Genomic DNA, 12,069 nt, shown 5'->3' on the forward strand with positions numbered 1-12,069 from the left:
CTAGGTTTAAACTGAAATTTTAAACAATATCAATATTGAATATACTGTATTAAAGTTATATGCCTGATGACACGAATCATCCTTGGAGCATCCATCCATTCATTTTCTATACCGCTTCTCCTCATTACGGTCACAGGTGTGCTCGAGCCTATCCCAGCTGACTTTGGGCAAGAGGCGGGATATACCCTGGACTGGATGCCAGCCAATAGCAGGCTTTAAACAATTTTCTGTTTCATTTTGTTGTTTTCTGATTCATGCAGCATATATTCACACCTTTAATTGGCAGGCACTTGCTGTCAGAGATCAGGGTATGCGTGCGGAAGAGGCAAGAGAAGAGTAAAGTGGTTGTCAATGGCAACAGTGCCAAAGTACATTTGCAGGTGTTGACCTGCATTGCCACTCCACACCACTCTGCCTATATGCTAACACAGATTGTCATACTGTGCCGATGAAGCTCAACTTCCCATGGCTGATGTCATGTTGTTGTTCTTGTTCAGGCCACATACTAGTTTAGACTAAGTTGTTATGCACTCCATTTTACCTCATTGGCGTCAAGACTCAATTAATCAACAATCAATGCCAGATGATCAACAATATTGTCTATCATTAATCAATCTAATACTTTTGTTTGGTAACTGTATGTCTTGGCAATCATGGATTCATTTGTGGTGCTTGTGCAAAATGATCGTCAGCGTAGTGGATATAATATATACTGTAGAGGTGCTTGAATATGATTTGTCATTTGCTCTTTTTACCTAAAAAACCTGTGTGGTTATCACTATTGATCTCTGTTAGAGCACATAGTAGATGGCAATATACAAGAATATATCAAACATATCAGTTAAGCTTTTAAATGCAGCATATACACCAGTTTCATCTCCTAGCTATTTCAATTCTAGGAACGAACAAGGTATTAAAGATCTGTTCAAAGGCCTGTTAAATCTTGATTCCATTTAAGAGCCTGTCTCCTACCTGTCAAAAAGCTGGACACAGGAACTCTTGATTGAGTGATGACATAATTTACCTATGAGGGTGACCATGAAAAGGACATTTGCAATGTAGCAATAGTCTTCTCATAATCATTGCTTCATACTCAGCCTCCACACAAAATATAGTCATGATAGTGCATTTTCCTGATGTTCATTACAATACGAATTCAGATCGCAGACAGGCGGCAAATGTTAACCACCAGAAACTCCCCTCGTTCACACTCTTGGACCATTATTATTTGCTGTATATTTAGAGGGACCCTTAAATTGGGGTCTCGAGTCAGGTGGGTGTGATTAACGTATGAATTCGCTTGCTTTATCTCAAACCCGGCAGCTTGTGGTCCAGGGAAAGTCGGTGCAATTAAAGGCACGTGGCAAGCGTAAGAAAACGAAGGCAGTGCCAATCGGCAGATTGCAGACCGACTTGAAGAACACATGCAGCTCAGTGAAGGTCCCAGCAATAGTGCCTATTCAGTCCTTAATCACCTCCACTAGTCATTAGGGCCTTCTTTTGTTCCACCCGTTGCTTTTTCCTGCAGATAAAATTTGCCTGGCACAGTAGTGAGAAGTGCTTGGGGAACACCATTACAGAGAAAATGAAGGAGGAAAGAAGATGTCATGGCGATGGAGTCAGACGAGAGGATTTATGTGGACAGACAGACCATGAGCACTGTGGTAATTCATTTCACTCATTCCCTTTAGGAGGATCAAATGGGAGACATGTTATCTCAGAATCATGTGAAGTTCAGCTCATTGCAGCCGTGACTACTTGATTTACCTTTAAATTAATGTTCTGACTTGTGAGTGTGGAGCACTGTGAACTAGTGCAGTAACTTCAATATAATGTACTTATTTTATTGAATCATTGTATATCTTAATAGAGCCTCAGAGTCCTCTTTCTGCTCTCAGTGCGGTATCATTGATCATTTATAGGGTGCTTTTTTTTCCACCATAATGTGAAATTGGAATCAAAATAGTAATAAATCATTCATTCATTGTAGTGTTCAAGGGCCCACAAAATATTTACTGTATACTGTGACTTTCAAAGGGCTGCACATGTAGAGAAAGACAAATATATCTTTTTACATCGAGTGATAATGCTTACTTTGTGTTTCGATTTAACATAATTAAAGTTTATTGAAACATCTCAAAGAAAAGACGACAATAAACACACATGCTAACTTTAGGATAGCCTGTTGTAGCGGACACGCCATGAAAAGATGACGCCCAGCACCCCAGTCTCCGGCGACCGCTGCTCTCCCCGCCGAGATAGACGACCACGGAGGGGCGAGATTCAACTTCGCATACAGACGCTAAGTGAATCATAAGCCCGGATCATCAAAAGTAAGACACAGGACATTTGCTTTTGCACCCTGACGCTAAGAGAATTACCAGCACCCGAAGCATTAAAGCGGAGACAAAAGATACCTAGTTTTGCACCAGAACGCTAAATTAATTAGCTTCCACCACCGGCCAGCTCACAGACCTTCACCAACAACGGACGGAAGTGGGCACAACGTGCCCGTTCCGAAAGTCTTTGCCGTCCTGCCTGGGAACTTTTTGGACTCCTTTTTTTCTTGTTCTTCTTCCTTTCCGCCAAATCCACCTGTTCCCCGTGTGAATGATGCTCTCTGTCTTACACCCCTTACCTTATTTTAAAAGGCTGTTGTCTAGCTGAAATATTTGTCCCCTGTATTGTCACTGTGCCAGATATCCACGCTTGGATGTAGAGCTTAAATGAATAATATTGTAATACTGCTGTTTCTGGCATATTGCAAAGATAAGGGTTGAAACAACAAATAAAATGGAAGCAGAGAGGAAATGATGCTCTTATCCCAAAGCCTCACTCGATTATCCAACAGGAGATTTATTGAACGTGTGTGCAAATATATCAGGTGTCACGCTCATTCAACATAGCAAGCATTTGAATGCAAGGAGCTACAGCAGAAATGTTTCAAAGCGCCTGTGTCTGTCATGGGTGTGTGTTCCGGTTGTTGTTTTCCCCCTGTCTCGTACACACCTACTCCTGAGAGCATCTTCCCCACCTGTGCCTCGTTCACCCTATTTACCCCTTGCATTTAACCTCGTGTCTCATTCTTTCTGGTCGCCAGTTCGTTGTACCTTGTAGTCGCGTTCCAGAATTCCTTGTTTCCACGTCACAGACTCAGAGTAAGACTAGACCCTGTTCCGATTATCGACCTCGCCTTTTTGCCTCACGTTTGCTGTTGCCTTTTTTGGATTGCCTGTCTGTGTACTGACCTCTGCCCTTATATTAAACCTCTCTTTTTGAAACTGTCCATTTGTTTTGGAGTCGTGCATTTTTGGGTCCTATCCTCTGTTTCGTTGGAACACCGGATGAATGGAAAACAGCATTCAACACACCAACGGGACATTACGAGTATTTGGTGATGCCTTTTGGACTAACTAACGCTCCAGCTGTGTTCCAGAACTTTGTCAATGATGTCCTGCGTGACATGTTGAATGTGTACGTTTTTGTGTATTTGGACGATGTTTTGATATTCTCCTCGGATGAGGAGACTCACATCATTCGTGTTGCAGCAGTTATGGCAGAATGAACTATATGTCAAGGCTGAGAAATGTGAGTTCCACAAGGCGTCTGCTTCTTTTCTGGGGTTCGTGCTGGCTCCATGTGAAATCAAAATGGACCCTTGCAAAGTTGATGCCGTGGCTAATTGGCCCACTCCCACGTCACGCAAAGAAGAATAATCATCATCATCTTTTATTGTCATGTACATGCATGCATGTACACGAAATTTGTTCTCTGCATTTAACCCATCACAGTGAACACATACACGTTAGTGGAACACACTGGAGCAGGGGGCAGCTGCTCCAGACGTACAAAGGTTCTTAGGGTTCACTAATTTCTACAGAAAGTTCATTAGAAATTACACTTCTATAGCCTCACCTTTGCATGATCTTACCTCGCCACACAGACCTTTCGTATGGAACCCGCTTTGTCAGGCAGCTTTTCAGGAGCTTAACTCGAGCTTTACCTCCGCTCCCAACCTCACTTTGTCAGATCTCAAGCAGCAGTTTGTGGTAGAAGTCGATGCGTCTGATGCCGGTATAGGAGCAGTGCTCTCCAGAAATCTCTCAAGGATGGTAAATTACATTCTTGTGCTTATCTCTCCAAAAGAAAACAGCAGAGAGAAATTAGAGAGAAAAAATACGGAGACCCCGGCGTGTTGAACAGCTGAAGCTGTACATCAAGCAAGAATGGGAAAGAATTCCACTTACAAAGCTTCAAGAATTAGTGTCCTCAGTTCTCAAACATTTATTGAATGTTGTTAAAAGAAAAGGTGATGGAACACAGTGGTAAACATTACCCTGTCCCAGCTTTTTTGGAACGTGTTGCAGCCATAAAATTTTACGGGATTGATTATTTGCTAAAAACAATAAAGTTTATCAGTTTGAACATTAAATGTCTTTGTAGTGTAGTCAATTAACTATAGGTTGAAAATGATTTGCAAATCATTGTATTGTGTTTTTATTTATGTTTAACACAACGTCCAAACTTCATTGGAATTGGGGTTGTATATCAGCATTGGCTGTCCCAAGATATTCCGTATGCCCGTTGAGTCACAAATTAATAACTGATTTTGTGGGCTGTTACATTTTTCATGTAGTATGAACAGCTGCTCAAACCAACCACTTAAAGCAGGAAAGAGAGCAAGGCTGTTATTTGTTGCCTAATAAAGTCCATTATCGCAAGCGTGATGACTAATCTTGCAATCAGGGCAGCACCGCCCCTTGACCCGATGCTTTCCCCACCCCCAGACACATCGGCTTGTAACCACCACACAGAATTCAACCACTAATGGCTTCCTAAAAGGTAGATAGTGGATACTAATGGTGGTATGACGAGAAAGAGAAGTAGCGCAAAGGGGAGTGGATGTTGTTGTCAAGAGTTGCAGCATGCTTTGTACTAGATAAATAAATACTGTACCCACTATTGCATGTCCTCACCATCATACAGCCAACAAGTCGGGATCCGAGTGAAAGCATCCTGCCGTACATAAAGCATTCATTGGTTACTTAATATGCAGTCTCCTCTTTTTTTTCCAAATGTCAAGTCCACATTGACAAAACCTACACTCAGAATGGTTTTGCACATTTTTATTTAGATGAACCACAAACGCTGACTGTGTTCACTGCAATTTTTTGGACACCTACAGGAGCGAGCCCTTGGAGCAATGCATTCGTTAAGCTATCACTATATGCCTCTAGTGGTTACCCAAAACTCTATTAAAACCACTGAACCTCATCAGAAGCAAATAAAACCCAAAGTCATAAAAATGCTAATATTTGAATGAGTGTCCTGAGTTTAGGCTGTTTTCCATGATGTTGCATTCATAGTCTCCAGTAAATGCTGAATAAGCTTCTCAAGGGATGGCATAGAATGTGTATTGAGAGGAATGCTGTACTGTATAGGCAACTGATGTAGAGTGATGCATGGTCCTAAATGTCCCACTACAATGTTTTCAAATGGATTGCTAATTCATCATTTCTTGAAGCAGTTGAGGAAAAATGGATTTTGAGCCTTTGGGTCAGATTGGCTTGAGCTCTCATGAATAACTGTAAATTACTTTAACTTTTGTCCATTAAATCTTGCGTGTTGAATCAACAATGTGTGTTATTTGTTTTTGTTCCAGATACTTCTCCGCGCACGAGGCAGAAGGTGCCTTCCACTGACCTGTGCTACACGGGTGAAATCAGCAGTCTGATGGACTTCAACTCTCCTGATGCCTCCCTCGACAAAGGTGATTCCCTGTCCATTTCTGGCTATAGATTCAATCGGATGTACAAATGAAGTGAAAAAGTTTGCAAGTCTCCACAAGTTGAGAACAAGCTTTGTTGTCAACATTCTTTAAGTAGACGTCCACTATAGTCATTATTTCCATTATTATTATTTTTATTTTCTCAGAAGTATTCTAGAAGCTGTTACAGCTGTAAAAATATTCCATTTGCACCACATGTAGTTGTATTGGTCAGGTGTCTTAAAAATGTTGCCTGTAGGGTAGTTTACTGCTGAAATTCTTCTTAATAATTGGAGGAAAGTCCTTGGTAAATACTATACAAACTAGGGCTGTCCCAATCCGATCATGTGATCGAAAATCGGGGTCGATCACATGATTTTTAGCTTATCGAGATCGGGCAAAAAAGACCAGTTTTATCTATTTTCTGACATTTTAAATGTCACTAAGGGACAAAATAATCAAAAGGTGCAAAGATCTTGCCAAATGTAACAATAATAGTTTCATTTTATATTAAACAATGTAACTTTTAAGGATAATTTTCAGTACTATCATCATAAAAGTCACTGAAATGTGCTTTAAACTGTTTAATGAAACCCCAGGTGTAGTTTACTGTAAAGCTAAGCACGCAACAAAAAGAATTACACACACTGTACATTTTAATAAAAGACACACATGATCGTTTTAGAAATGGGCAGCTTAATGCTAACAGTTAATGGAAACCCAGTTGACGGGCACACGAAATCATGTTTTGTTTCGTGAAATAACAAATATACACAAACTCCGTAGTAACATATACATACACGTAATATAACATTACTTCACAAATTCTTCCTAATCTGTGAAAAGCAAGTGAAATGAATGATTTATTGTGATGTTCTTCTGCTATTCTTTTTTAGCTTAATGCAAATGTGTAGCTCCATGCATGCGTCACACCACACTGCCCCACACAGCAGGAACAGCTGATAGTCATTTTTTCCCCTGACTGTCAGACATGAAATCAGACAATTTTCCTCTTTTAGGTCATGTAGGATCACCATAATTATTTGTATTTGCTAAATACTGAATATTTATTGTTTTTTTAATTTGTTTTTTTGTGTTTGTGTTTTTTATATAAATGTTTTCATTGATTACTTATTTATTTTATGTATCGGATCGGGACTCGGTATCGCCAGATACTTACAATCAAAGACTTGGATTCCGGTGCAAAAAAATGTGATCGGGACTTGGCAAATACAATCTGTAATCTTCACTTGGCACATCATTTGTCTGTTCTGTAGATGAAATACAGTCAGCAAAAATCTAACTGACGCAGCAGTCACATTATTTACATTGCTACTACAGTTTCAGAAGTTGTACAACAATAAACAACTTGATATTTGCCAATAGTATGTTTGATAGATCATTATATTTGTCGTGCTAACATTCTGTATGTCTCCTTTAGACCTCCGTCACTATGGTATTCAATTTCCCTGTTATGCAGACGACACTCAAATCTATATACCTCTTGCTCCCGTTGACCACTCACAAATCACTCACCTTGAATCCTGTTTGCATGCCATCACAAACTGGATGTCACAAAACTTCCTCAAACTTTATCCGAACAAAACTGAGATGCTGGTTATTGGGCGAAAAATCAAACTCCTTTGTTATGCAGACCTCAATCTCACCCTCAATAACTACACTGTTAGACATTGCATAGGGATTGATTACAGTACTTACTGACAACAGTGTCAAATCAATGTTTCCATTCAATTGTGGTATTGGTGAGATACACAAGGTAAATAGGAGCTCTATTGACTTGCAGAAGAAGCCGCCCAGGTAAGGCTCATTTAAGCTTCACTTAACATACAACAGAACTGACCGTGATGTCACTCTAATGCACAAGACCCACAGTTCGGATTTCATGAAAAAAAGTATAACATAATGTACATGTAATGCGAGAGTTAAATGAAACACATTCAACAAACTACGGTTACATAAAGACACATGTGCAATGTTATGTTAATCCTTATCATTCATGAATATTAAGGATTAATGTCTTTATCACGGCAACAGTTCAACATTTTATGGCACAATGCATGCTGGGAGCACATGGCTTCACAATTTTGCTCCATGCAAAATACAGTAACTCTCTGTGTGAGTGATGATGCAGTGGAAACTGCAGTTAATTACTGTAAAAATCAGTTTAAAGTATTTTACTGGAAGGTATGTGGTAAATAACTGTAGAATTTACAGGAATGGCTAACAGTGTACACAATTACCCCAAGTGCTACAGTTAAAAACCAAGACATTTCCAAAACGGCCTACTTGCACCTACGTGACATTGCCAAGGTTCGCTCAATGATAACAACCCCAGATGCCGAAACACTAATTCATGCATCAGTTTCTTCTAGACTTGACTACTGCAATGCCCTTCTTTCCGACCTACCCCTATGCACCACAGAAAAACTACAACTTGTACAAAATATCAGAATACTCACTCGCACCAAAAAAAAAAAAAAAAAAGATCACATACCCCTGTCCTTAAGTCCCTTCATTGGCTACCTATTCAGGTCAGATCAGACTTCAAGTTCCTACTGTTGGCCTACAAAAGCCTTTCTGGCCAAGTGCCCTCCTATCTCTCAGACCTAATTACCCCTTACTATCCCCACCTTCCCCTTCGCTCGCAAGACGCTAGCTACCGCACTCTCCCATGTATTCATAAAAAAAACATTGGGAAGCAGGGCATTGTCTTATCGTGCTCCTTGTTCTCTGGAATCAACTTCCGCCTAGTGTTAGAAATGCACCTTCAATACAGCTGTTTAAAACTACACTCAAAACACATCTCTTCACAAAACATTTTGACTTCGAATGAGGGCCTCGGTAACTAAGCCCACCTCATTATCGCAGCTTCAGGTTTAATTTTCACCCAGTATCTATTTCTTTCCTATTTTCTTTCCCGTGATGCTCCCATATTATATTAATAAACTGCACTGTGTGTTCATGCGTACTGTTGTGGATGTATCTGTGTGTACTTTTTTAACGTTAAGTGCATTGGGACGCCTCTGTGTGATTTTGCACTATAGAAAATTATCTTGAAGCTTGAACTAGTCTGTAACTGTTGTCAGTATAGTAGCATCATACAGTAATATCTTCAGCAATCTGCATATATCGCCTTTTTGTCAGGAGAGGAGATGTTTGTTTTGTTCTTTTGAGGTCAGTTGGTATTCATTCCAGGTGCACATAAAATACATACACCTAATTAGTGATATTAATATGTATATCCCCATCCTGTACTGTACCTCTGTGATTTTTAAGAAACAAATGAAGAACAACCTATTAGATACAGAAGGCGTGACTGGCAAGGTGTCAATCATTTTCCGTGCACTCCCAAGCACACTTGTAGCTGTTGGGTTGGCCATCGAGTATCGAGAATCGATGGGAACCAGGACTAACATTCCGGTTCTCCCGAAATAGTACATATTTTAAAATTTAGGTTCCGAGTTTCGATGCCTACAGTCCACAGAGCTGCAGACCCAAAGAAGAACGCACCAAAAATCAACAAAGAAGAAATGGTGAAAACCAACAGAGAAGTGTGTGTGCCCAATCGCGGCGGCGGCAATCGAAAGTGTGTCTTAACTTTAAAATAAACGACCAGTCACCTCGGTGCAACACTTGCAATAAGATAATATTGTGCAAAGGAGGTTTCACGATGTGCAGAATTAAAGGGGTGACATCTTTGACATGCTCCCTCCAGCTCCGAACCTCAGCCTACAGATCGCTGAACTTCAATGAAGTCTTAATTGGGTGACTAAAACTGTAAAATACGTATAATGCCAAAATTGATACAGGTAGCAAGTTAAACTGTGACGAAAACAGTGGGTCAACGTAAATGCAAATAACCAGCTAACATTGGAGTATGTCTTGTCTATACTCAGGGAGCGCAGGAGACATTCTGTCTACAACGCTCACACATCATTCACATTCATTTACTCATCCATTTGCCATACCGCTTAGCCTCACTCGGGTTGCGGGCGTGCTGCCGCCTATCTCAGCTGACTCTGGGTGAGAAGCAGGGTACACCCTTAACTGGTCGCCAGCCAATTGCAGGGCACATTTCGACAAACAACCATTCACACCTATGGGCAGTTTATAGGCTTTAATTAACCTACCACGCATGTTTTTGGAATGTGGGAGGAAACAGGAGTACGCGGAGAAAACCCACGCATGCACGGGGAGAAGATGCAAACTCCACACAGGCGAGGCCAGATTTGAACTCTGGTCCTCAGAGACCTGCTAACCTTTAGTCTGCCGTGCTGCCCTACGCTCACACTTATTGAGTGCCAAGCAGATGTGATAATCAAATAAAAACAAGAACTGTTTTGGAGTTTATAATGTAGCTGCTGCTAATCAGGACTGGGTTACTAAGTTGTTCTACATTAGTCTGATATCACTACACATTAGTGTGCCGTGAGGGCACATTAGTGTGCCGTGAGCGCTCTTCAGGTGTGCCGTGGGAAATTATAACATTTTACATAATTGCTTTATTCATCTATTTATGCCAGTGAGGCATAGTGACAAATAAATGCTATTCTATTAGATGGCATGAAGTACATACAGTAATTAATGTATCCACTTTTTTTGACATTTTTGTTTGTTGGTGTGCCATGATTTTCAATGGTAAAACATGTACCTTAGCTCCATAAAGGTTGGAAATCACTGCACTATACACCAGAAGAAGGAAATTCACAGTTAATGAAAAGCCAAAAAATTAATAGAATAAAAATTCTTAGAGGTTAAGATAATTTAATCCACAAATACAATAACTGGTAGGGTTGGGCATCGAGAACCGATTGGAACCGGGACTAACGTTCTGGTTCTCCCAGAACCGTTCGAATTAAAAATTTTCGGTTCCCAGTTTCGATGCCTACAGTCCTCCCACCACAAAGAAGTGACGAAAACCAACGAAGAAGAATGCGCACAAAGACGTGCTTGTGCCCAACGGCGGCGGCGAACAAAAGTGTGTCTTTGTTAAAATTAATGACCATTCGCCTCAGTGCAACACTTGGAATAAGATATTGTGTAAAGGAGGCTTTCACAACGTGTAGTGTCTGATGTGCTCCGAGCCTCGGCCTACACCACGCGGAGCCTCAGTGAAGTCAACTCTCAGTCAACTGGGTGAGTGAAAAATACGTCTATGCCAACATTGAGAGAGCTAACAAGGTAAACGGTTAGTTGAACTTTTGTAGTTATGTTTTTTAGCGTTTATTTTAGTCTGCAAACCAACGTAAGCGCAGATGACAAATAAAAAAAAGTGTCATGTCGGAATGCAGACTGGACCCAAGAGCAGTCGGAGGCTGACATGTCGTGATGAACAGTTTATTGAAAAGGGGAAATGTAGGTGGTCCTTGAGGTGCGCTGGTGGGTAGTGGAGGCAGGGAATGCATGGCAGGCGGTGACATGGGCAGGCGGCTGACTTGACGGCATGGCAGTAGGAATTCACGTTGCGATGAACACGGAGGAAACACTGAGGACAAGGAGAGACACGGACGTCAGAAAGGAGACGAGGAATAGTGTAGCTTACGTGGAGACTGAGGAGCCGTTGTACCTGTGATACTCTGGCAAGAGTTTCCGCGATCTGGCAGGCTTTTATGCAGGAGGTAATGAGGGCTGATTGGTGACAGGTGCACGGCCGAGGAAGGTGCTGGAAAGAGAGAGAGGGAAGGGGAGAGAGAGCGGGAAAGATGGCGCAAGGCGGCACCCAGGCTCCAAACACGGTACTGCAGGGTGGCTCATGCCAAAAAGCTTAACATTGGGCTAAAACTTCACCATAGCAACTTTACATCACAATGAATTGGGACAGAATTCACATAAACGTTGTCTCACAGGATCACAAACACTAACCTTGTGCCTCATCGGTGGGTAGGGAAAGGAATCAGTGTTTTATAGCATTTGGTTCCATCCATTACAAAAAAAAAATCACTGGTGCCGTGTGAAGTTACTTTTCGTGGGAAAATGATGAGTTCTGGTGCGTACCCTTCAAAATAAAAGGCTGCAAACTTAAAACAGGAAGTCAAGTTAAAACTTGCACATATAAACCATTTCAAATTCGAACGATGGCCAATTCTAGTAACTGGTTAGCGTCTTAATTTAAACCAGGGATGTCCATAAGGGCCACACACCGAAAAATCTGAGGCAATTAAGAGCCACTTTGTCATCCTTAATTTGTTTAACACACCAATTCATCAGTGTAGTTAAAATTATGTGACACTATATTTATTTTGATAAAAAACATTTTGTTAAAAAACAACAAACTAATCAAG

At 41.0% G+C, this 12,069-nt stretch overlaps 1 protein-coding gene across 4 annotated transcripts in view; it reads left to right on the top strand.

Annotated features, from left to right (window-relative positions):
* kazna (kazrin, periplakin interacting protein a) overlaps positions 1 to 12,069 on the top strand; it is a 146,631-nt gene that overhangs the window by 82,279 nt on the left and 52,283 nt on the right. For all 4 annotated transcript variants that reach the window (XM_061681997.1, XM_061682004.1, XM_061682038.1 and 1 more), the window contains one exon: positions 5,663 to 5,770. In XM_061681997.1, the coding sequence (XP_061537981.1) occupies positions 5,663 to 5,770 (108 nt within the window). The remainder of the gene's footprint in view (positions 1 to 5,662; positions 5,771 to 12,069) is intronic.

This window comes from Phycodurus eques, chromosome 1 (assembly GCF_024500275.1).
Source record: "Phycodurus eques isolate BA_2022a chromosome 1, UOR_Pequ_1.1, whole genome shotgun sequence".
NCBI classification, from domain to species: Eukaryota; Metazoa; Chordata; class Actinopteri; order Syngnathiformes; family Syngnathidae; genus Phycodurus; species Phycodurus eques.